This window comes from Molothrus aeneus, chromosome 4 (genome assembly GCF_037042795.1).
Source record: "Molothrus aeneus isolate 106 chromosome 4, BPBGC_Maene_1.0, whole genome shotgun sequence".
Lineage (NCBI taxonomy): Eukaryota > Metazoa > Chordata > Aves > Passeriformes > Icteridae > Molothrus > Molothrus aeneus.
The window spans coordinates 31,674,025-31,697,582 of NC_089649.1; the positions used below are offsets into that span (position 1 = coordinate 31,674,025).

General features: G+C 36.0%; 1 protein-coding gene across 1 annotated transcript in view; it reads right to left on the reverse strand.

The window, feature by feature from the left end:
* The window catches only part of PDGFC (platelet derived growth factor C), a 122,654-nt gene that overhangs the window by 51,269 nt on the left and 47,827 nt on the right, over window positions 1–23,558 (reverse strand). The window contains exon 2 of the mRNA XM_066549044.1: window positions 1,491–1,686. Within this exon, the coding sequence (XP_066405141.1) occupies window positions 1,491–1,686 (196 nt within the window). The remainder of the gene's footprint in view (window positions 1–1,490; window positions 1,687–23,558) is intronic.

Sequence of the window (23,558 nt, forward strand, 5' to 3'; positions counted from 1 at the left end):
CATTTCTTTACTTTAAATAAATCTACTCACAATTAAAATACTATTCCAGTTATTATAAAATATTTTAACTTATCTTCTCTTTTTGCAAGTGGATGAATGAGTCACCCTACCTGGATTTTCTTTTACTTGCCACTTCACTCTGCCATATTCAAAGAAAAGAAAAAGCAAGCTAAGTTTTTACTTGAAGAAGAAAAGACTTATTGTGCAAAGGGAGAGCACTCATTCAAGAAAACCTACGTTTTTAGTTGTTAGTATAGTACTGATATGGCCTTGGTAATTACTTCCTTTAGAATTATGAGAAAAAGATATTTATCTATCTGTTATAAACACCTTCTCCCAAACTAAGGAAAAGTGCAAAAATAACCTCTAAAAAATTCAAATTTGTTATTAAAAGTTTATACATGTAAAACCAATGGAATAACAGTTAATTAGAAAAACTGAAAACAAGAATCAAGTCAAATGTGTGTATGATGCACACAAAAATAAAAAACAAACCAGAAAAACAAAAACAACCCAAAAAATTACTTTGAAACAAAAATCTTGTGTGAAGTACTTCTCCAGGAAGACATCAAAGGAGAAAATGCCATTTAAATAATATACTTTATTTAATTTACTGAAGAGTCCAGACAATGTACCACTATTCACACATCAGGACTTTTTATGATGTGTTGCTGAGATGTCAGACAAATATAGGATACAAGAGTTTAGGGTCTCTCCTCTTTCGCCCTCCCACAGGAAATATCATTCCTACTTCCTCACAAACCATCCAAAACTTTATCAACCACATGGCTTGGTTCAGAACTACATCTGTGCTGATGCCTGTTATGTCACAACTGTTTCTCTCCCAAATTACAAAGCTTTCAGCTGCGAATCCTGGAAGGAAACAGAGATTCCACAAGTCCTACAGAAACGTTTGCCAGTGATTGAGCATGCAGATGCTTATTGAAGCCAGGAGAAAAACAGTACCACTGAAGAATGTCAATTAGCACAGTACTTTAAGTGCTGTTTTTCATAGATAACTTGATAACTTAAAGCCATTAAAATATTGTAGAGTAGTGTGTAGGGGTGTCTTAAGCAGCGGTGTAGTACTTTTTGTCATGACCTGAATTCTGCTTCAGGTAACTTACTCACCAGAATTTACTCTGTAAAAATTAGACATTCATCATTCTAACACTCTGTCAAAAATATTTTCCCAGATGTCAAAACTTTCACTTGAGAAGGAGATTAAATATATCACATTTTTGTGTTGTAATATATCTATGGCCTAGATACTGAATGCAGAAGTAAAAATGGGAGCACCACAGAGCTTTCAAGCATGAAAACCTCCCCTAGCACTATAAAAGAAAATAATAAACCAATACTTGAAAAGATCCATTTTATAAATAAATTAACATGCAAGTGTCGGTTTTGCAAAACTCAAGCAATACTTTTTTTCTTATCTCCAATCACATCCTTTCAAAATTTCCTAAGTGAAAGGGAAAGTAACTTACTTGCAAATGTCATCTTCTGGGTCCTCAAGCCCAAATCTTTCATCAAAAGTAAGTTGTATCCATACGTTTTCATCAAGTGCTACCAATCTCCACACTAGCACAGTGTTGCGTGGGTATGTGTGTGGAAACTTGGGGCTGTGAATACTCCCATTAGTAGTCACAGTAATTATCTTCTCATGGTGAGGGTCCTGCACACCTACAGGAAGGACAGAAAACAAAGGCATCAATACTCATTCCTTCTCCTTTTCCCAAAGTGTCAGTATAGTATGCACAGATAAAGACGTTTTTGTCTTGTTTGCTTTTCTTCATCTGGCAAGAATTTCTGCTTGAAAAGTCCATATAATAACAATAAGACAAGAGTTTTTCTAAAACCTGTATACTGTCAAATTGGTACTTCAGTCAGTAAATTATAGGAATTCTCAGAGGTAGCTATTAATAAATTTTGTAAAAAAATAAGGTCGTAGTTTTATACTGGAGATTTTATATTACTTTCTTTTCAGCTATTCATTGGGTTTTTTCAGTTAGACATTTTACCTTATTTTTCTGACTTTTCTTTATATGTTTTCTTTATAAACAGCATTCTCATGAACATTCATTTGAATTTATAAAAGGCATACATACTTCAATCTACTATGAAAATACACACTGCAATTGTATACCTCAATATAGCCATATGTAAGGGTTGACAGCTAAATGAATGTAGTGCAAGAAAAGAAGGCTACAGACACACATTGCTATTTTAAAAGAATCAATCTAAAATTAAATATAATTTAAAGTGTGATGAACTTTTGCCTTCTATTATTCTGGACTTGTGCCTTGTACTTTTGGTATGAAAATGTCAAATTTTCTTTTAAGTAGAATAGCTGCTTATATCGAGCTAATGGAGAGTGGTCTTGCCAACATCCACATACACTTGCAAAGGACTGACTGCATGTAATGCAGTAATAAGAAAAAAAGGCATGAAACCAGAATTCCTAATTTAGATACTTCATTGGATTTTTGTTAACTGAGTCACAAACATTTTTGTATAATGTACAGTCTGACAGCTGAGAGCTGCTTGCTAAACACAGGAGCCAACAATAATAAAAATTACTTTCCCAGAGATTAGTGAACCAGAGTGCTATTTCCAAAGCATTCAAAGGACCACCATTTCAGATAAACATGTCAAAGTGTGGTATCTGATGACATTATACTTAGTGGTACTTTTTGTTCTTAAAAACATAAACAGAATTAAAAAACATTATATATTTCACAACATATTAAAAAATGTTTTCTTTTGCATCATCAGGGCACTGATAATAACAGCACTGCAAGTAAGGACTGTAAATAGTCCAGTATCATGAATGAGAAGTCAATAAAAAAGGGGAAAGGAATGAAGACATATCTATTATTTAGTGAACTTCATCTCCAGTACCTTCAAGCTCCTCCATTTGTAATTGAAAAATATCTATTTGCTTTATACACAACAGTGTTACATGAACATATCAAATTTACACACACACCACTTGCTCCATTTCAAATATTTGCTTTCACACAGTGGAATTTCTTCTCTTACAAAAGAATTATTTTGTATGACTACAAAGACAAGTAATTGCTGTCACTGGAGAAGGAAGCTTGTTATTTCTCTTCAGCTAAGCTGCAATATTCATTTTTATCTGCTCTACAAAATTTTTACCAATGTACTTCAAAACTGTAGCTTTTTTCTACTGAGTTCATGTATGGTCTGAAAATTGCTTTTGAGTAGACTGTGAAAAGAACAGCTACCTGTGCATGGTTAAAATGAGACTATGGTTTTTGATCTTTGTGGAATGACTTTGCTATTCCCAGCTTCATTTTAGGTATAAATCAGTCCAAGTTACACTAAAAAGGCAGTAACAAGCTCACTCAGATTTACAGCAGTCAGCTGCAGAACTCCAAATCTATATACATTGCTGTTGTGGGCTCTCTGCCTTTCTATGAACAACCATGCTCATCCTGATGACCCTCCACTGTCAAAAAAAAAAAAAGAAAAAAAAAAGAAAAAAATTATTACTGTAGAAACAGCATTGAAAAACTCTTGAAGCATCAGTTTAGGTAAGGACTGAGGTAGACAAGGCACCATCTCAGCCAGGAGACAACTGGGAAATGGGGACAGACAAGGACCAGAACAATGCATTTGCATCTTCAGTAAAAAGCTTCAGCAGATGATGAGCAACTGAGATTAACTTCAGGAGAAAGTCCTGGAAATGAGTCAAACTAGACAGGAAAAATCCCTGAGCTGACCTAGAGATACGACACGGTTACACTTATTAGGAAAGGACGGCACACACTTAACACAGCCTGAAGTTGAAGAATGAGTCGCCGCAGTCGTCTTTGAAGTGGTACAAGATGCTATCACCAGATTTATACATCCATCAGTGCAGAAAGTCTGCCCCTGAAATTACAAGATTCCAGTCATTCTGAAAGCACGGCAGTGCCTAACCCTTCCACCCATGTAGTAATGCAGATGAAAAACCACAGTATCACCAAACAGATCAGTAGATGCCACTGTAAACTGAAATTAAACCCACCGACTAGACAAGCTCATTCCTGCCTACTTCAAAGTAAGTCTCTTCCCCCATGGGCACAACACATTTCACAAAGATCAGCACTGACACTTTTTAAATATAGCAAATACCTCTTTCTTAGTACATTGTAATCTCTACATTTTAGCAAGGGTCATGGTTAAAACTCAGACAAATTGCATGCAGTTCAGGAGACAGAAGAGGAACTGCAGAAGAAGAGAGGAGCACCATGGGTGGAATAATGACCTCAGCACTGATTCACTTAAAAGGCCACACAGTACTGGAAAAATTAGTTTTTAAATACTTTTGTTAAAACTACACTTTTCCCACAACAGGACAACTTATCACAGTTGCTAATCAATAGTACTGCTAATCACACAGTCTTAATATATATTATTTGGTTAATTTCATCTGATAGCCCTAAATTATGAAAAACAACTTTTAGGCCTTCAGTAAGAACATTAGCTCATGGGTGGTTATCACTGCTTAAAAAAAATAAAGTCAAATCCAAACATAAAAAAGTCTGAACTCCAAATATTTACCAATAAATATTAGAAATTTTTCAGATATACAGAAATGTTGCAGTTTGTGAATCTTCTCTTTTAAAACTGAGAAACAAAATGTGCCAGTAACTATTTGGTCATTACAACAGAACTTGAGTGGGAAACAGGGTTTTTTTAATTAATTGAAAGGATTTCCAGACAACATTCCCATATAATTTTTACAACACACCCATCTGTACAGAAACTGAGATTTTGTAAAAGAAATTCTTTAAAATTTAACATAACATGCTATTTCTTCCTCTTTCACTAGAATCTCAAGAAGCACTAAGCCTGCATTCAAAAGCAGTAACTCAAGCCATGCAGGGGTACCTCTTTCTGTCCTGTCTCTGATTCAGTTGCCTCCAGGCACATCTTAGCTATTATTTGAATACAACAGTCAAAAGAAATTTAACTCTTTTTGCCAGGCACAAAAGAAAAACTGGAAAATCATCTGTTACTGGCAGAAGTTGAAGACCAATACCTCTGTTCTATATTGTTTGCACATAAAAAGGCTATCAGGGCAAAGTCACTCAAAGCCATACAAATGTTGCTATGCAGAGACCTCTGGAGACCCCCAGTCCCAGCTCCTGCTTAGGTCACAGCTCCTGCTCACACCAGAGCAGCTCAGTCATTGGAGGGTTGGCATTTTCTAGACAATGCTCAAAGCCCCTCACACATGGAAACTCCACAGTGCCTTGGGATAACTTGTTCCATTGCTGCACTGCCTCTCTAGGTAAGATGTTTTTTCCTAATATTAAATTTGATCCTCTCAAGCTGCAATTTTTTAGTCATGATTCTTTTGTTGGTTTGTGGGACTTTTTTGTTTATTTGTTTTGGTTTTTTTGGGGAGGTAAAGGGGGGTTGGGTTTTTGGATTTTTTGGTTATTTTTTGTTGTCTTTTTTTTTTGTTGTGGTTTTTTGTTTGGGTCTGGGATTTTTTGATGTTGCTGGTTTTGGTGTTTTTTTTTTTTTTTTTTTTTTTTTGGGTTTGTTTTTTTTTGTTGTTGTTTTGTTTTGGGGGGATTTTTTTGTTTTGTTTTGGTTTTTTTTGGTTTTTTTGTTGCCTTTTGGGTTTTTTTCAGGATTCATTCTGGTATTACCAGGAAGAGTTTAACTTGTCCATCCCTTGCAACTGCTCTTCAGGCAATTGGGGACCTGCTATGGCTGCCTCACAACCTTCTCTTCTCCTCAGACAAAACAAGCCCAGACTCCTCACTGTCCATCACTACCTGCCACCAGCCAGCTGAGCCTTCAAGCCTGGCCATCCAGCCAGTGTTCAACCTAACTAAGCAAGCAGTCTACTCTTCCCAAACTTTTGCTCAAGTTGCACAAGAAATGTTTTTGAAGATCACAGGGTTTGCTTTCATCATCAGCTTTTCCAGTTGATGATGACTAAGAAAAAGAAAAGTTAATACTGACTTGCTGTATCTCCCAAGAGAGCTTCCCTAAGCAGTGTGGTCTGCAGCTTTTCTGGGATACATTTCTTGAGTTGGATCCTCTGTGAATTTTCCATTTTCACCTGCTTCTATGATACAGCTACCTATTTTAAGTCTTGACATGATTCTTCAAGTATTAGCAAGGAATTAGAAAGAGAGATGAACACTACCCACAGTACACACACATGCATGATCTGTCAACATCACAGCATGTTAAATTAAACCTCTAACTAGAAATCTGATCATTTGCACAGTTACACGTTACCCTAAATTAAAAAATTTAAGAATTGCAATTTATAAAGTATCATATGGATATAAAGTAACAAAGTAGGAACATGTAAGATAAATATTACATTTTGTTTACATTACTCCTCCCTCTGACACATACTTAACTCACACACTTGGAAAGACGTGAAAACATTCTACTTCACACAACTCAAGATGAATGTAGAGAAGAACTTTATTTGCTTTTTTTAAATCCTACAATTTAACCTATTCCTTTTTTCTTCAGTTACTATTTTGAGTTCAAACTTGTACTGTTACCTTAGGCACTGAATATTATACACTATTTGACTGCTGCCTAAGATCTTTCTGCCTTTCACATTATGTTAAAGACTGAACACAGATGAAGTGAGCAGAGAAGAAAAAGTTCTCTAATTGATCTTCAGGAACCCTCAGTTTTGGCAGCTGGCTCAACAGGAAAGACAAAAGGAAGAAAAAGAAAGGGAAGACAGAGGGGTGGAGGGGGGGAAGACATCAATGGGTGGCAGAGCATGGAACTGCAGTAACAGATTTACTTAAGTTTCCACATAGCTGTGTTATTTAATGTCCTGCAGAAGATAATAATGACTAATCAGAAAGTAACAAACCTTTTTTGATTCCAAATTGCATCAAGAAACAGAAATGAATTTATACTTTTACTTTACAAGCTCATACTTTATAACCTTCAAGTATTCTGCCAGCACTTTGCCTAGTACTCTGGCTTCTGCTCAAAGAAGAGAACAGCAATTAAACAGGGGTGGTTTTTTGGTGGGGTTTTCTTGGTAGGGTTTTTTTTGGTTGGTTGGTTGGCTGGTTGTTGTTGTGGGTTTTTCTTTTTTCCTGCACAGTAAATCTCCTTGCATTAAAAGTAACCTCTTTTGAGATCTGTTTTCGGACCAAATTCTTTTGGAAGGCAGTCTTGGTCCTGAACTTCTCAATATCTTTTAAAACTAGATAAATACTACATTTTAGCCAAGATAAAGAATTCCTACTGCTAAATATTAGATGAGGTAACTTTTTGCTGTTATCACATGCTCAAAGATGTAATTATGGTAGAGTGTTTCAATAAGCGTTTATTCCAATGTCCACAGGTAAAGCCTTGGCTATATTGGCATCAATATTAAAGCCCCTGCTGACTTGAATATGAAAGGAATTCCATCTATGCTAAATATATAAACCTGTTAGAATTTTTTTTATAGTGGACTGATAATAATATGATCTGCTTTCTTTATCCTGAAAAAAATAGGATTATTATGAATTGCATATTCATAAGACAAATACATACACCGGTCATTTAAAAATTACCAAAGTAGTCTGTAATACAAAAATTAGCAGTTAAAGTTATTGTAAACATCCTTCTTTTCTCTTATGGATAAAATAAATACCAAGCTCATGCTTTTGATTTTTTTTTTTTTTTTTGCTTTTTTTCTTGTCTCGGTGTTTTTTTGTCTAGTAAAATTATTATGCAGTAACCATCACAGAACAGTCTCTAGTCAAGGATTTCTCCCTGTCTGTCCTCTAGCTTGAGTGACTGGAGTTGTCTTAGACAGAAGAGGCATCACTTAAGGAAAGAAAATTCTGGCCTCTTCCTAAGACCAATGCAATTAATATATTTATCAAAATAATCCACAAATACGATTTTTTATTTCTGGAGGTGCAAAGCTATAAAAAAAAAAGGATATCAAATGTCCAGCAGAAAGTGTTTTAGAAGTTTTAAAGGCATATATTATAGTTACTTCCATTCCTTTTCTTTTTTTTTTTTTTTTTACTTTGAATGATTAGAATTCATTTACATTTTTGATCTCTGAATGTCAAAGCAGTACCTGAAAGTGTGACGACAAAAACAGAGCCACAACAAAACGAATGGAGAAAGGGTGGAAAAGAGAGAAAGAGAGGAGAAGAAAAGGGAAACAAGGTAAAAACCATCATTCTGAGTAGATCACTCCCCCTACTATGACAAGGACTGGCAGATAGTAAACAGCTCTATGATCAACAATATGCAGGGCAGACAACAAATGTAATCAGCCTAAATACCTGGCCTTCATTCTTCAACATATGAGCTCTTCATGACTTCTTCATCTTCCTGCAACAAGACCACTCTTAACATTTTTCTTTTCTGCTATATTTCAGAGCATCAATCTGCTACATAATTTTTTTATATTTTCCTATTTTCTCTTGCCCTAATGAAAGGGGAAGCATTTTAGGTAATCTCCACTCAAAAGTCCCTCTCTGCAAAATGATTTCAATTGAAAACTGTTGAAGCAGAAGCAAACCATAACAGTATGCAGGGACAGTTCCATTTTCCAGCTTCATCTCATGGAAGGCTAGAACATCAGGTTCAGTCTCCTTTAATAATGAACAGGTAAAATGGGTGGTCCTGAATGGTAACAAAACTCAGGAAGGGAAAGGCTTTTGAAAACTACCCACTTTAGTTTTAACTTTTAACTTAACACTTTGTTTTAACAAAAATGGCATGGGATAGAAGGAACTGCAAATCTCCTTGGAAAAGTACAACTTGCTCTCCATGAAAAATCTCAGTAGAAAAGACCTGCAGGAACATTTAATGCTGAGAGGGACTAGGAAGTAAACACAAACAGTTAACCAGGAAACCAGGAAAAGGTTTGCTCAGCTGGAGATATTTACATCTACTAAGAGATAACAAAGTTATTTATTTAGTTTATAAAGAAGAGGAAAAAAAAGTATTTTTAAACTCTCATGTGTTTGGGAGGTTTGGGTGAAGAAATATTAGTCCTTTCAAATCTGTAATCTTTCCAGTTCTGTTACTAAAAATAATTGTTTCTTTTTTTCCTATGGGAACTGATTTAGAAAAGTTTTGAAAAACATAATTTAATTCTGACATGTAAACAAACATCAACAGGAAGTACAACTATAAATAGTATCTACAGCAACAACAGAAACACGAGTGAATATGAAAATAATCACATATAAATGTTCGAGCCCAGTGCTTCCAATTTGTTTTCAATTTTATTACGACAGTGCTTAGAAGCTACATCCAAAATTAGCTTTGTTAGTACTGGAGACCACACACATGCCCACACAGAATCAGCCAGCCTGTCTTGGAAAGCTCTAAAGTATGTACCAGTCGAGATAGGAAGGGACAGGGAAACAGAGCAGTATTTCCCTGATTTTCCAGACTGTGCAAGGCACAGAGTGGTTACAAGTGCAAGAAGATAACTTCAACAAAACAGTGAAATGAACCTGGATTTCCTTTCATCTCTGTTAAAAGCATTAGTTTCAATGCCATATATTAAAACCTGCTTGTAGCTCATTTCTTAATACTAGCTATGGCTCTTCATGTGCTTTTAAATTCATGTGATTCATGTCCTTTATAGAAAAAAATCTTTAAAAATTCTTTAAAATCCAAATAATTTGAAACTTGCACTTCTTGATCTTAAGTCAGACTTCGCTGAAAAGCAAGGCTTAATTTTATTACGCCCCTTTTCTTTATGGTGCCTTCAGTTTATATTGTGCAGCACTTGTTAGAGCAGATACTAGTAAACATTTGGGAAAAAGATTATCCATGGTCCATGTGGAATTCAGTCTGAATAAATAGACTCTATGGATACGGAATGTGTTAAACAGCTCTCTCTCATTTTAGGTATTATTCAGAATGAAAAAAATAATCCTAGACTGATCATGTTTCAATAGGTGGAAAGATAAAAAAAAAAGATAAAACTACCACCCTAATCTTTAGAAACACCAGCCCTGATATGCTTTGGTTTGCTGTTTGCATTGTTTTGCTATTTGTATGGATTTTATCTTTTTAATTCTTTACACAGTGGAGTATGTTATAAATATAGCAATTCATTTATGAAGATCATCAGTAATAGTCCAAGTTCTGAAAAAAAAAGTGCTACCCAGTACCATATTGAAAAGCATTACTGTAAATACTTTTAGCCAGAAAACTACAGTGATGAAGTCCTGTAAGAGGAGACATAAAAGGAAACCAGAGCTTGAAGGGTTTGTGCACTACAACTGAAGGCAGGAATGCAGCACATGTAGGGTTAGTTTTACCTAGTTTACTCTTGCTAGTTTAGCAAGAGTAACTATAAGAATGAAGCCCATGTGGCATTCAGTTCACTAACAAAAATGCAGAGGGTCCTAAGCAAAACTCTTAGTACAGAAGTGACATTGCTACTGGAAACTCTAAAAACCAGCTGATAAGTCCCAGGCTTATCTCACATACACACAATTTGTACCTTCAGCATATTATTGTGTTAAAAAGGCAAGAGAAACAAAGAAAATATTATCAAGAAATCATTTGGCATCTCTTTATGTATTTTCTGAACTAGACTACACTATACTTCCAAATTCAGAGACACAAAAATGTTACATCTTTAATGTCCATTTAAGCAAAAAAATATTTTATCTGGTGTTAGCCTGTTAAAACAGAGCTTTTGGAATAATATTATGTCTTCATCTTATTAAAATTTGATTCCTAGAAGATGATTTCACAGGAAGCAGTCATGTATTATCAATACAGATCTGCAGAGATTAATACGATGTAACTGTTACTGAACTGGAAGACCTTCAGGCAGACAGAACTCAGTAAAAATCAAAATTGAAACATTCATTCCTAATGTCTTTGAAAGGAAGGTTAAATCATGCAACACTTAAGAGTATTTGCATGTGTGGAAGAAATTTAGAAAGGAAGCACAAATCCAGGTACGGCAGACAGTCTGTTGATCAGCAAGGACAAAATGAGAAAGTTTTGTAGAGTATAAAAATACCATATGGAGAACTAATACTTTTTACAGCTCTGTTATCATGCATCTCTGGTCCTGCTGGTTATTGAACTCGTGAATACGTGAAAACCAGAATCTGCTTTTATAGACAGGTCACAATGACAAGAATCTGATATTTAGACAAATTGATGAGAATTTTCTTAGGACAGAAAGATTTTCTAGTTTCAGGGAGACAACTCTTGCCATTCTCTTTAAATAAGTGAAACACTTTTCCTTTTCAGGTAATTGCAAGTGGTACGAGCCTAACTGGTCATTTAGTCCTTACTCTTCAGGGAAGACAGATGAACAATAACATCACATTTCCAAACAATTTATCCTTATTTTCCTGTGACCTTTGCATTTTTCCAAAGACCATAAAGGCATAATGGAGTATCAATAAGAGACCTGTATATAGGCTAATGGGTATAAAATACCATGGGCACATGGTATTTTATGTAAAAAACACTTCAAAAAGACCCTTTGCTAATCTAGTATAGCAAATGTCCTGAAGGAGGACTTACAGCAGGGCCCAAGCCCCATCAGTCACAATTTATGCCACTGAAAAGGTTATATGCAGTGCTGCAGTCTTCAGAAACATATTGATACACTGATTTAGGCATTACTCCCCAGAGCTGCCAATGTTCACCTATTTCCCATGTTAATTTACGATTTTATTTGTTCACAAATAATTTGGGATTTTTTTCACACAATAAAACTTTCTGTACTGACAGACACTGATTCCCTGGAAAGCACTGCATTTGACCTGAGGCCGTGGAACAGGCTTCCAAAATTGATTGATAGCACTGGGATTACAGGTGTGTAGTTGGTTAGAAGTGTGTAATATCACAGGGTGGAAACAATCCTCTCAAGTGCCTTCAATCCCAGCCTCAACAGAGGCAGATAAAGGAAGCTGGAAACAGGCAGAAACCCATCCGTCCACCAATAAATAAGACCTGCTTTCCTGATAATTTATCCTAGGTGAACAGTAAACTAGGTTAAGATACTTAATGAAAACCACTTTACAGTCTTTTCACTCACATTTGGAAGGGGCTTTGGATGCCAGTTTGTATTGCCATTAGAACTCCTTGGGGAGAAAGGTAGAACTATTTATTTCACAGGCAAAGAACCACACTTTTTAAGAGCAGTTTGGACAAGTTGAATTCAAAGTTCACATCATATCACATGAGTCTCAAGACAAGAAGGAAATTAAATGCCAGAACTCTGTTTACCAAAGAGAAGGTAAATAGAAATAATTTTCCCATAGTTACACTTGGAATCACTACAGAATGATTCAAGTGTTAATTTCTGTGCTGTAATTGTAAGAGTTATTTATATTTTAAAATAGAAGAAAACAGTAGTAATTTCAATTAAATGAAATTGTGCCTTATATTAATGCACTGCATTTTTCCAGGGCGTAGCAGCAAGTTACTATATGAAAGAGAACAGCTTTTGTAAAGATTCACATCTCAATGCATGCTTCATTTATAATTTTATGCCTAAGAATTCCAATGTATCCCCAACAGAAGGTATTTATCAACAGCTTCAACACTAATAGGTGAAGTAGCAATTCAACTGCAAAACAAACAAGATAGGAATATCAAGCCCTCAAGCTTACGCCTTCACGTAAATTAGTAGGAACAAAACAATTAATACATGCTTAATCTAATCCAGCACTGCAATTAAGGGGATGTCTGAATCACTTGGTGATAAATGCTCTGCAATAACTAAACATATATATATATATTACACATGATGGCTGAAGAAGAAAGTCAATATTTCTCATATCTAATCAGTTTCCCTCTGCAGAATTTTAGCAATATCAGTGTCTACAGACTTTCATGGTCCATAATGTTGTTTACTCAGTCCACCATACCATTGCATGAAAAAGAATTCCATACACATACAATGCTTAAGATGAATCTGAAGATTGTTAATTAATAGCTTACTGAAATTTTATCCATGCTAATATTTTTTTCTTATTTCTAGGCATGTTAGCAGAAGTCTATTTTATTAAAAATAGCACAGTTAAAAAAAATAATAAGTAGAAAGGTCCAAAGTGCTATGGCAGATGTTTTGTTTGAAATTGAAATCTTGAAGTTAAGATTATAATATGCCACAGGTAAAGTATTATCTGCACATCAAAGCATCACTGCTATAAAGAAAAATGAAGCACCAGATGCCAAGTGTTGACTACCTCCACTATGAAGCTGAAAAAGAACCAAAGACTGCTGAATGAAAATCAACTGAGAATGTTTAGAATTTGCAGGTAGGTGAGGGTGGTCTTGTTGCTTCAGTTCCTGGTTGTTTTAGAGTTTTTTGAAACAGCATATTAACATGTTTTAAATTTTTCAGGTCTTCTGTAAAAGCAGAAAAGTTACATTATCACATTAGCTAATCTGACTTGATGATTGCTGATTTCACTCTTTTAAGACTCCTTACTCACTGACTCAATTTGAGGGAAGTAATTGATTTATCTTTAGCTGGTTGCAATTTAAATTAACACCATTTGTTTTTTTAGTCTCCAGATAAAGAAGTTTTCTTCTGATAACATTATTCCTTCAGATTCTTTTAAAACATGGGCATCATATTCCATTTCTTTTAAGATGCTCAAAAAAGCAAGGGTCAGGAATTATTTCTTTTAATTTAGAGATGTCTTAAGTTCACCTCACTCTAGGTTTAGGTCTTCAGAAGAAGCAGAAAGAGGAGGATTGGTATTTAATGGCATCATCTATTTGCATAGAACTGAATGCAACTGAAATACTTGATTTCACAGCAAGTTTAGGAGATTCTCTGCAATGAGGAAGGTTTTCAAAATAACCTTTAAGTTGAGGTGTTACTGTTCAAAGAATAGTGCAGGACCATGAGCACTAAAAACCCACTTTAAAACATGTCTTCTCTTTTAAACCTAACAAATACAGACTTGCTAACAGATATACATTCCTTCATAGGGTACTAACTTTATTCTGGTTTCAAATTCATTATTTTGTATATTTTAAAGAGAATTAAAGCTCGCTCTATTAAAAGTAATTAGACTAATTCCTTTTAGATTATCAGCAGGATACACCCAATACAAAAACCTGATGGTTTTAATTATTATTTTAAAAAAATACCTATGTACAGAACTTTCACCTAAGCTATTTAAACATTCTTATATGAAGAGCAGGATGACTTATGAATCATCCATTATTATGAATTATGACATGCATACATACACAGGCATTTACGGAAGAACTGGTGAAAAAATATAAATTCTTCCACCACTTAAAACTATTTGTTACTTCACAGTTCAGCAGAAGTAGTTATGTGATGTCTTTTCAGATTTAATGCTGTTGTTAAAAAAAAAAAAAAAAAGAGTTTTCTTGGATGGGGATCTCATCCTAATCTTTTAATTTTTAATGGTATGTCTAATTACTGCTAAGTGCCCTTCTGGAAGTAACATCAAATCTACTTGTAAGACCCAGGGAGTTAACAGCACAAGGGAAAGTGAGAAAATAATTAAAAGGAGTAACAACAAAATAAGTCATCATCTCATTTTGAAATCGGCCAAATCTGATGAAGGCTAAAGTGATCACATACTCTCAGCTCATGGGAATGCACATTTGCCTCTGGAAGATTCTTGTTGTACCAAATTGGAAGAGGAGAGCAGAAATTGTTTCTGCTATCTTTGAAGCTGCAGGCCTAAAACTCATAAAGATGAAAGTCTTTGTGCCCACTTCAGAAGGGATGGATGTGAAATATATCAAATATCAGAGGCATTCATGAAGTCAACAGTGCTAACAGCTGAATTAAAACAAGTCCATACCATTAGAATCATTACTAGCAGAAAGAAAAATTAAGGGTAGAAATTAAAAATGTGCCAGATTCAGACTAGCACAGTTCCAGGGATTTTTCAAATTACAGGCCAAGGATGTCCTCGGATCAGAACTAACCAGTCTTGGAAGGGAAAGGTCAAAAAAAAGAAAGCTCCAGTTCAACAGAGACTTTGAGAGATGTTAAACAGACGTTAAGAGTAACAAAAAGAACAGGGAAAAAAATCTCACCACCAGCATCAGAAGTGGTTCCACACATCAGGAGAACAGAAAGTGCCCTCTTCTCCTCTCACAAGCTGGATTTCCCATTGGCTCCATTATTCTACCCCAGCTTCCTGCAGCTGTGAGCATCCCCACAGCGGGGCCCTTCCGTGGGGTGCAGGGGGTGATGCCAGCCCCGGGACAGCCCCGCTGCTGCTGCTTCCTCTGCCATCCTCACTGCAGTCAGGCCTGGCACCAGCTGCATCCAGGGCAATTGTGGCTTTGAGGCAGTTCACATGTCTTAGCAGCACCACCTATGCACAACATCAGAGAGCCGCTAATATCTTATAGCCACTGGTCAATAACCACTGGCCAATACCTTCCTTTTCACACTCTGGTAGAGAGCAATGCCTTTAAGTTTGCTGGCTGGAGCTAACAGAAGCCCTCCTTGATACAGGCATCCATTCCCATGAGCCCAGAGGGTTTCAGCTGTTCAGGGTGCAGTTTTCCACACCATTATCATCTCACGTACTTAAAGAATGGTATTTCACTGTGAGAGAAGAGATAGAAGAATGAAGATGTATTGGGGTATTCCAGACATTTGCACTACTGATAAGGTTTCCTTTAGGAGACTTCCCACAAGGACTGGAAGTTTCCACAAGGGTCCGCATTTGCACTTTGTCCAGTGTTGCTTATTAACCTCACTACTCCTAGAGACTGGTCTAGGAAAATGTTAGGCAAAAGTTCAATTGAAACAAAGTAACCTTTGTAAATTAAAAATAGTATGGATTAATAAAGGGTCTAGAAGCGCAGTTTCTTTCTTTATTTTGGCAATTCTTCATATACAACTGCCTCCAACCCCCAACAGCTGGAAGACTGGGTTTTCATTCTGTTTCCTGGTACATCCTGCAGACGACAGTAAACCCACTCCATCCATTTGCAAAACCACTTGCTTTCCTTGTGGCTGCTGTTAAAATTCAAGCTGATAACAAAACCATCCTCCTCCTCAAGGAGACAGATAGAATTCCCCAGCACACACCCCTCAAGCACTAACACCTGGTGCAGAATGGGATTACCAGGGATCAGAAGTTGGCGAGTCTGGGTATGTACTCACAGCTAAGCCCAAAGCCATTCACAAACACAATATTCGGGGTCTCACTGAAGACATTTAGCTATAGCTATTCTTGTTTTCAATTCTAATAATTCCCTTCACAGAACAACATGTTTTGTTAGTGTTACTAAAAAGAGTACCACATAAATTTTGAACAAAGTCAATGCTTTTCAGCAATTCCCAATTAAATGTCCCAAGGACTTGTTTAATTCATCCCCTAAAGCTTTTACAGTTACTGTATGAAGAGGAAAGCAAAAGCTACTTCCTTTTGTGTTATAAATTTCTATTTAATAATATTTATTCTAATTCTGGTTACAAGCCAAAATAATTGTGTATCATTGTGAAAAAGCAGGAGTTAAAATAACAATTATAAATTAACAAAAGCAACTAATGATAAATACTTACTGTGCTTGTCTACTCATGGAGATAAATCCTGAAAGATGATGAGAACCCCATTCCCTTTTCCAACAGAGCATGTAATTATCTTTTCACCCAGCTCATATTACCAACCAGTCTGGGCTGGAAGACCAGTCATATATTGCTAACATAATAAAATCTTACACCTTTAGTACAATGGAATTTATCTTAAGACAAAGCAAAAAAACCCAAAACCTGAAAACATTTACTGACTTCCAAAGCTAAAGAAAACAGCTTATTTTCTTTAAGTGCACTAAACAGTTCACTGTTAATGTCTAGATTTTAGTACTACCTTAACATGAGAACACAAGAACTTCATTTCATCCTCCTTTACCACTGTCATTTATTTCTATCATTACTGGGGAGTCAAAGCAGGTAGAAGTTTGCTTTTTTTCCCTTTAAATTCCGAGTACTGTACCACTATTAATACCTAAATGTTTAAATTAGTCATAGTCATTTGATGACACAATCTACTGGAATCCTTCTCTTCTCTTTCCCTCTTTTATTCCATGTACATTACAGCTGGTAACGTGGATGAAATCCAGATGTTATGTAAAACAGCTGCAAATATGTGCTTCTATTGAAGCCTCCAGTACTTTTACTCATATACAGAAAATGCTTATACACTCAATGTCTGTGAGATCACTTCACTGGAAAAAAAAAATTAAGTCAGCTGCTATGCCTTGTTAACTGAAGTCAAAAAGAACCCTCAGCCAAACTCATTTCTTAAAGCTGAATACCACTTAGCTGATCAACTTATTCATTCAATGACAAAGCATACTATTTTGTGTAAAATTTCTGTCCACTTTTTTCCCCCATAAGCTCACTATTCATCCCATTTTATTTTTTATTTTCATCCACATGTACATAACAGCACTACATTAAAGCTGATTACCTGTTCTCTTCCAAGGTTTGCCAAAGTTTTATCTGAATCTGCAGTCCTAGTTCATTAAGGCAAGTGAAAGCTCTTATTTTTCTCCCATTTGTTGCTTTAACATAGAATCATATTGTTTCTATTCATAACACACTTTATAGGTAAATTAAGTGAGGAAGGAAATATAGATTAATCACAGCAAAAAAATCAAATAAAAAACTCAATAAATTTCCAGTTCTAATACATGCATAGAATAATACCACATTAAGAACCGTTTAGAGAGGAAAAAGGAAAGAAGATGACATTGATGAATTTTATTTTAATCTCAAGTAAATATCAGATTTGTGAAATTATAAAATATCAGTGTTTGTATACTTGCAAATATATCAGCAAGAAAAGAAGGGCCATGGAGAATCTCCATTTTTATGGATGCATGGGGAAACATAATGAAAAAGGATAAAGAACATTTAATTGTTAGTCATCATGCCAGACTGTTTCCCAAGACTGGCCTCTTTAACAAGGAAAGGACAGATAGCAACCAGGAAACATTTTCTGCCTTTTACTATGCGGAACCCAATAAAATACTTGGGCCAAAGTAAGATATATTATTTTTATTTATCCATGCATACATACACACACAAAAACACCTTATGCACAATTCTAAATTATCATGTTTGTGAGGAGGCCTGTGGATATTTTCTCTGTAAGCACAGAGTTCTGCCTAAATAGCTCAGAAAGGATCGCCTACCTGCCTGTGGCACACTTGGCCCCCAGATGAAATTCTGAGTGAGGCATCATGCAGGGACTCTGAACAACAAAGCAGCTAGATGCCCAAGTCCATATCACAAATTCCCAATTTTTAATGCAGAGTGATCTTGCAGAATTTTAGCATAAGTATGCAGCTGAACATAGTCTGAGACAGCTGAATAATAAAGAGGGGAGCATAAACTCAAGGAATGGTGAACCAGTTGCCCTGTGTGAGGCTACAGAGAAGTTCTGAATCCCAGAACTGGTCTAAGTTTAAGGAACAAACTGTCCAAACCTTTTTTACAAATGCAGTCCTGCAGTATCCTTCTCCTGCAAGATCAGATGGTGCATTCAAGAAAACTTTGATAGGTCACCATCTCCTGACTAGTGAGTATCTAAGACAAAGTGAATAAAGATGAACAATGTGCGTCACAACAGAGAGAGCAGTTCAACAGCCAGGGCAGCAAACACCAACAAACACCTTCCCCATTTCCACATGTTGCCATGCAGTAGTTCTGTGCACAAAAACCTCAGATGTAATCTCTCTCAAGTTTTTTCCTTTTTTTTCCTTTGTCAGATCATAATTTTACTGCATTTGTTTGGGTTTGGAACAGTAGATTGCAAAGGTTTTCCAATTGGAAAACTATTTCATGGATAATGAGAGCTCTCAATTTTGCCACTACAGCAGCAAAACTGGGCACTGCTTATCAAGTACTGACTGACAACATGGCTGGTTATAGACAGGATTGTTATTGTTAGCTATTATTATTATTAGCTATTATTATTATTATATTTTACACTGAAATGTAGGTGAGATTATCAAATTGGCCACTTGCTTAGTTTGTGGAGTAATAGTTTACTGACTACTGTATTCAGAAAATAAATGTAGAAGCATGAAAATGTAACACAAAATTCCTAAGATTCTGAATTCATGATTGTTCACCAGTTTGAACTGGGAAAAAACAACTTGCAATTTAATTCCATATTATCCTACACTTTTTGGTTCTTGGTTTTTTAGAACAAAATACCATTTTTACAAGACATAATTCAGTATCAACTGCAGTCAGTCACTGACAGTAGTGGGTGAAACTTTTCAATACATGAATTTTTAATAAAAGGCCTTTCTTCTCCCTGAATTATACTCCTTCATATCCCATTACTCATACTTTCCATTTCCATTTCCAAAAGTAGGAGTTTAAATTTCTTACTTAACAAAGATGAAGCTTTACTCTTTCTCCTTATTTTAGTGTTTATGATTTACATCTCCTTTCAATTTTGAAAAAGGTTGAAGTGAATGAGATGGGGAAAAAAGTCAGTTGGAAAAAGAACTCTTTGTTTTCTCTTATGGGGAAAAATAATTTAGAAAATGTTTTCACCAAACATTTTTTATTCTTCCTTTCCCATCAAATGAATAGGAAAATAAGTATAAATATTTTAATTAGTAATTAACAACTTTTACAAATTGAAACATTTCTGGTTTGTAAGGCCACAGTTTTAAAAATTAAGCTTAAAACTAATTTTCTATTTTCCACTGACATGTGCAAACTAAGTTTCATACATGGGAAGAAACCATGGAAAGCACGGATGTTCTAATTTATGAAAAGAAGTTAAAGGCTTTGTAAAATTTACCCAAATTACACAGAAAACATGAGAGTTCTACTACCCTACTTTTTGCAGAGTAACTCTATTTTCCAAAATAAGACCTCCCTCAAGTAGCTTTCCATTGTTTTAGCAGATTCATTTAAGCTACTTTCATCTCTCCTAAAAGATAAACATCTAGTCAATAGCAGAATATAGATCAAAAAGCCTTTGCCTTCAAAGGCAAACAACTTCAAATTATGGCTCATAAAAGAATAACACTCCAAGTTTATTCACTGCTTCTCTGTTTCAGAAAGGTGGTTTAGGTATTCTTCCTACAAGTTCACCTTCTTTTCTCCTTCTACATAACTACCCTCATCACTAGTTAGTCGAAAAATGCAGTGAAACCAAAGTATTCCTGGGACTTGGAAAAATCAGGATGGAGGATTGCTACACACATACAGGTGTACAGGTGTTTAATAATTCCTAATTTAAATTAGCACTCCCTGGGTGCTTCTGCAGCCACCAAGAAGGTGCTGGGGAGTGCTTTTTGATCAGATACTAAGATGAAACATTTCCATACCAGCTGCCTCCCTCCAGAAGGCCATGTGTGTAGTTAGGAAGCAGGCAAGCTAAACAAACTATTTTTGCAGCTTATTCTTGCAGCTGCCCTCATTCTCTTAATACAGCTGTGCAAGACATGAAAAGTCTACGTCATAATTAACTACTATGTTTTCACTTTTCATCTCCTCTATAAAAGGCATGTAATCAGTCACTTTTATGCTGAACCTCCTAATATATATCAGTATAATTACTGCTATAGTATTTAAACCAAACTTAACAAGTGCAATTTAGTCAGAACCATGGTGGAACTTACAGTGTTAACTAATGGCTGCTGCTAGTGACAAATTACTCTCAGTAGATACTTTATACAGTAAATGTCATTTCTCTTTTGGCTGCATTACTATCAGATAATGAGATTACTTGTGCTTTTTGGGTTTTGTTTTTTTTTGTTTATTTAAATAACTCCCAGGAGAAAAACTCCTAAAATTTCAAGATTAAGTATAGGATTATAGGATACTCACGTCCTGTACTGCTTTGGTGCTGTTCCTATACTCTAACAAGGATAGTTTGGCAGGATTGTAACATTCTGCTGTTACCTAATTTTCTGTCAGACTATAGGTAAAAATTAATTATTTTTGATATAGCTGTATTATATAAATATACTTTTATTTTAAAGTCTGTTTAAAATATCTGAGAGCTTTTCCAGTCTAAATATTTATTCTCACTACTACTTTTGAGGTCTCCACTTTCTGTAGTCACTCTCAAAACTTTCACCAAGGTCTCATTGATGCACAGTCAGCTTCTGCCATCTCCCTGGGGATTACTCTCAGACTAACACATTCTTCACAATGATTAAATCCAGTGGGATGGGCTCCTCAGGAACATCAGACGGTCTGAATTAGCAGCATCTTCAAAGAAAAAAGGTCTTCAGAGTAAAACTACTTTTTCAGACTACATCTACCCAAAGCCCAGCATAAGTCTAACAAAATTAGATAAAAAAAATCTGTGTTCACAAATGGCAAGAGCCAATCTTTGTCTCACAGAACCCAAGCTGCAGTCAGGAACATTATTATAAGCACACTTGCCATCTGTACTCAAATGCTAATGGCACAACTGGATTGACTGTATATGGACAGAAATGGTCTCAGAAAGATTTGGATTACAAAACAGATAAAATATAACAGATGTGCCCATCAGCAGGCAGGCTGGCATTCGCTCTGCAGCAGCTGAAGCTTCCAAGAGTAAGCATACTGGAGTAATTCATCTCTTTCAAGCTTTCAAGTCACAAAAAGCACAAGTTCAAAAGTACCCTAAATACATAAGAGAAGAAAAAAAAGAAAAAAGTAAAAAAGATGACTTGTTCCTTGAACCATGGATTGATTATAAACAAGCTCTAGCTCCAAGCCCTGTAGTACTGTTCTGCTCTGGATCCAGCCTCAGCCAAGCCATTCTGCAATTCCTGAGTGCGCCTCAGCTCCCTGGTGTGACAGGCATAGCAGCTCCCTGCCCACAGGGACTCTGGGCGCACCAGAAATGGGGTGAGAGGAGCAAACACCACAGTGCAAACCTGCAACAAGCACTCTGGCACTGCCCACTTGACCCAAGCAGGTTCCAGCACAGCAATGCCCACAGTCCCAGTGCATCCATGCTGAGCAGCAGGCTGGAGAGCAAAGCAGAGTGTTTGGGGGAGCTCTCCCCCACGGCGAGGGCTCTGCCTAGAGCTGGCTAAGGGGGGCACAGATTGCACCACCACACAGCCAGCTTTGGGCTCCTGCTTCAACTGAAGGTCAGCACCACACACTTTTAGCGGCATCTGATGGCCACCTTCCTCATGGGAAACTGGAGATGTCTGAAAATCCTGGGAAAATCTCTTCGGGCTAGGAACTGATCCGTTTCCTAAATCCCATGCAAGTTTGTTAAGGAAAGGGAAGGGAACAGCCAGCATCTCTTCGTGTAATCTTGCTGCTAAATTACCAAAGCCAGTGACAGATTTACACCAAAATTTTTTTGACAGTATGTTCAGATGGTGTTCCACTTTCAAAGACCATAATTTATTGTGTATGTCACCATGTTCAAGGGGGGAAAAATTTAAAAATCCATCTTTTAATATTTGCCAAGCTTCCACCAGACTGGCAGGCACATCTGACAGTTTTATCCTACTTTACTACTTTTGGAAAAAAAATGCAACACATAGAAATACTGTTTCCAAACTGAAAGACAGAATTTTGGAAGAATCCCAACTTTTTTCCACTCCACTGATCTGAAAATGACATAATGACCTGATGAAGTCAACTGCCATATACTTCTGAGGCAGACTTCAGGAGCTCCAGATGGCATTATTCAGAAGTTCTTATAGCACTCATCCTACCGGCTGGCTCAACAGCATTAAAAAATTGTTATTTTCCATATGAAATCCTACTTCTGACCACAGTAATATTTCCACAACAAAAAGGATACCTGCTTAGAGATGACATAAGGCAGATTGGAGTTTGTCTAATATATCTCCAGCCTTCAAATAAAATCAGTATGTCATTAGATGGCATCATTAGTTAACATTAAAATTATTATTGTATCTATATTAAAATTCTAAACAAGTACAAATTGAAAATCAGATGTTGAAGATCATACGCATTCCAACCTTGTCTTGCCAGTTCCAATTCTGGAAAATTCAAGTTCTCAGATGATTCAGGTTGGTGCCAGCATTGCTTTCAGTTTTTTATAAGAACACTTTATTATACCTCTACAAAGGATTCTCCAAAGGTTATCAGAAGTACTGTCTGGAAAGGACCTGAATGTCAGAGTCTAAAGTCAGAATTCAAGTACTGTAGAAATTGGCATTAAAAGCAGCACAGGTCTCAGTTTTCAAGACATAACCAAGCTGGTGTTAATATCTTATTACAAGGTGCTTTAAAAGTTTTTCTTCTCTCTTCTCAATACCAAATGAAATATCAGCATAATTCACTTTGCTGGAAGTGAAACTGGGCTGGCAAATGGCTGGCGAGGTAAAGGAGCTTCAGCATGTGATTTTATGTGGTTTTCCTATGAGATCTGGTCATTTACTTAGGAAAAAAGTTGAAGACTAAGAGCTAATAATGCTGTTGGCTACTACGACTCCATCCCAAGGACTGATGTCCTGCTGGACATTATCTTTGAGAATCAATACATAATTACACAGAATAAGAATGCAAGTGATTTACAAGAGTAATTATTTCACAGTTATTTTTAAATGAACATGTTAGG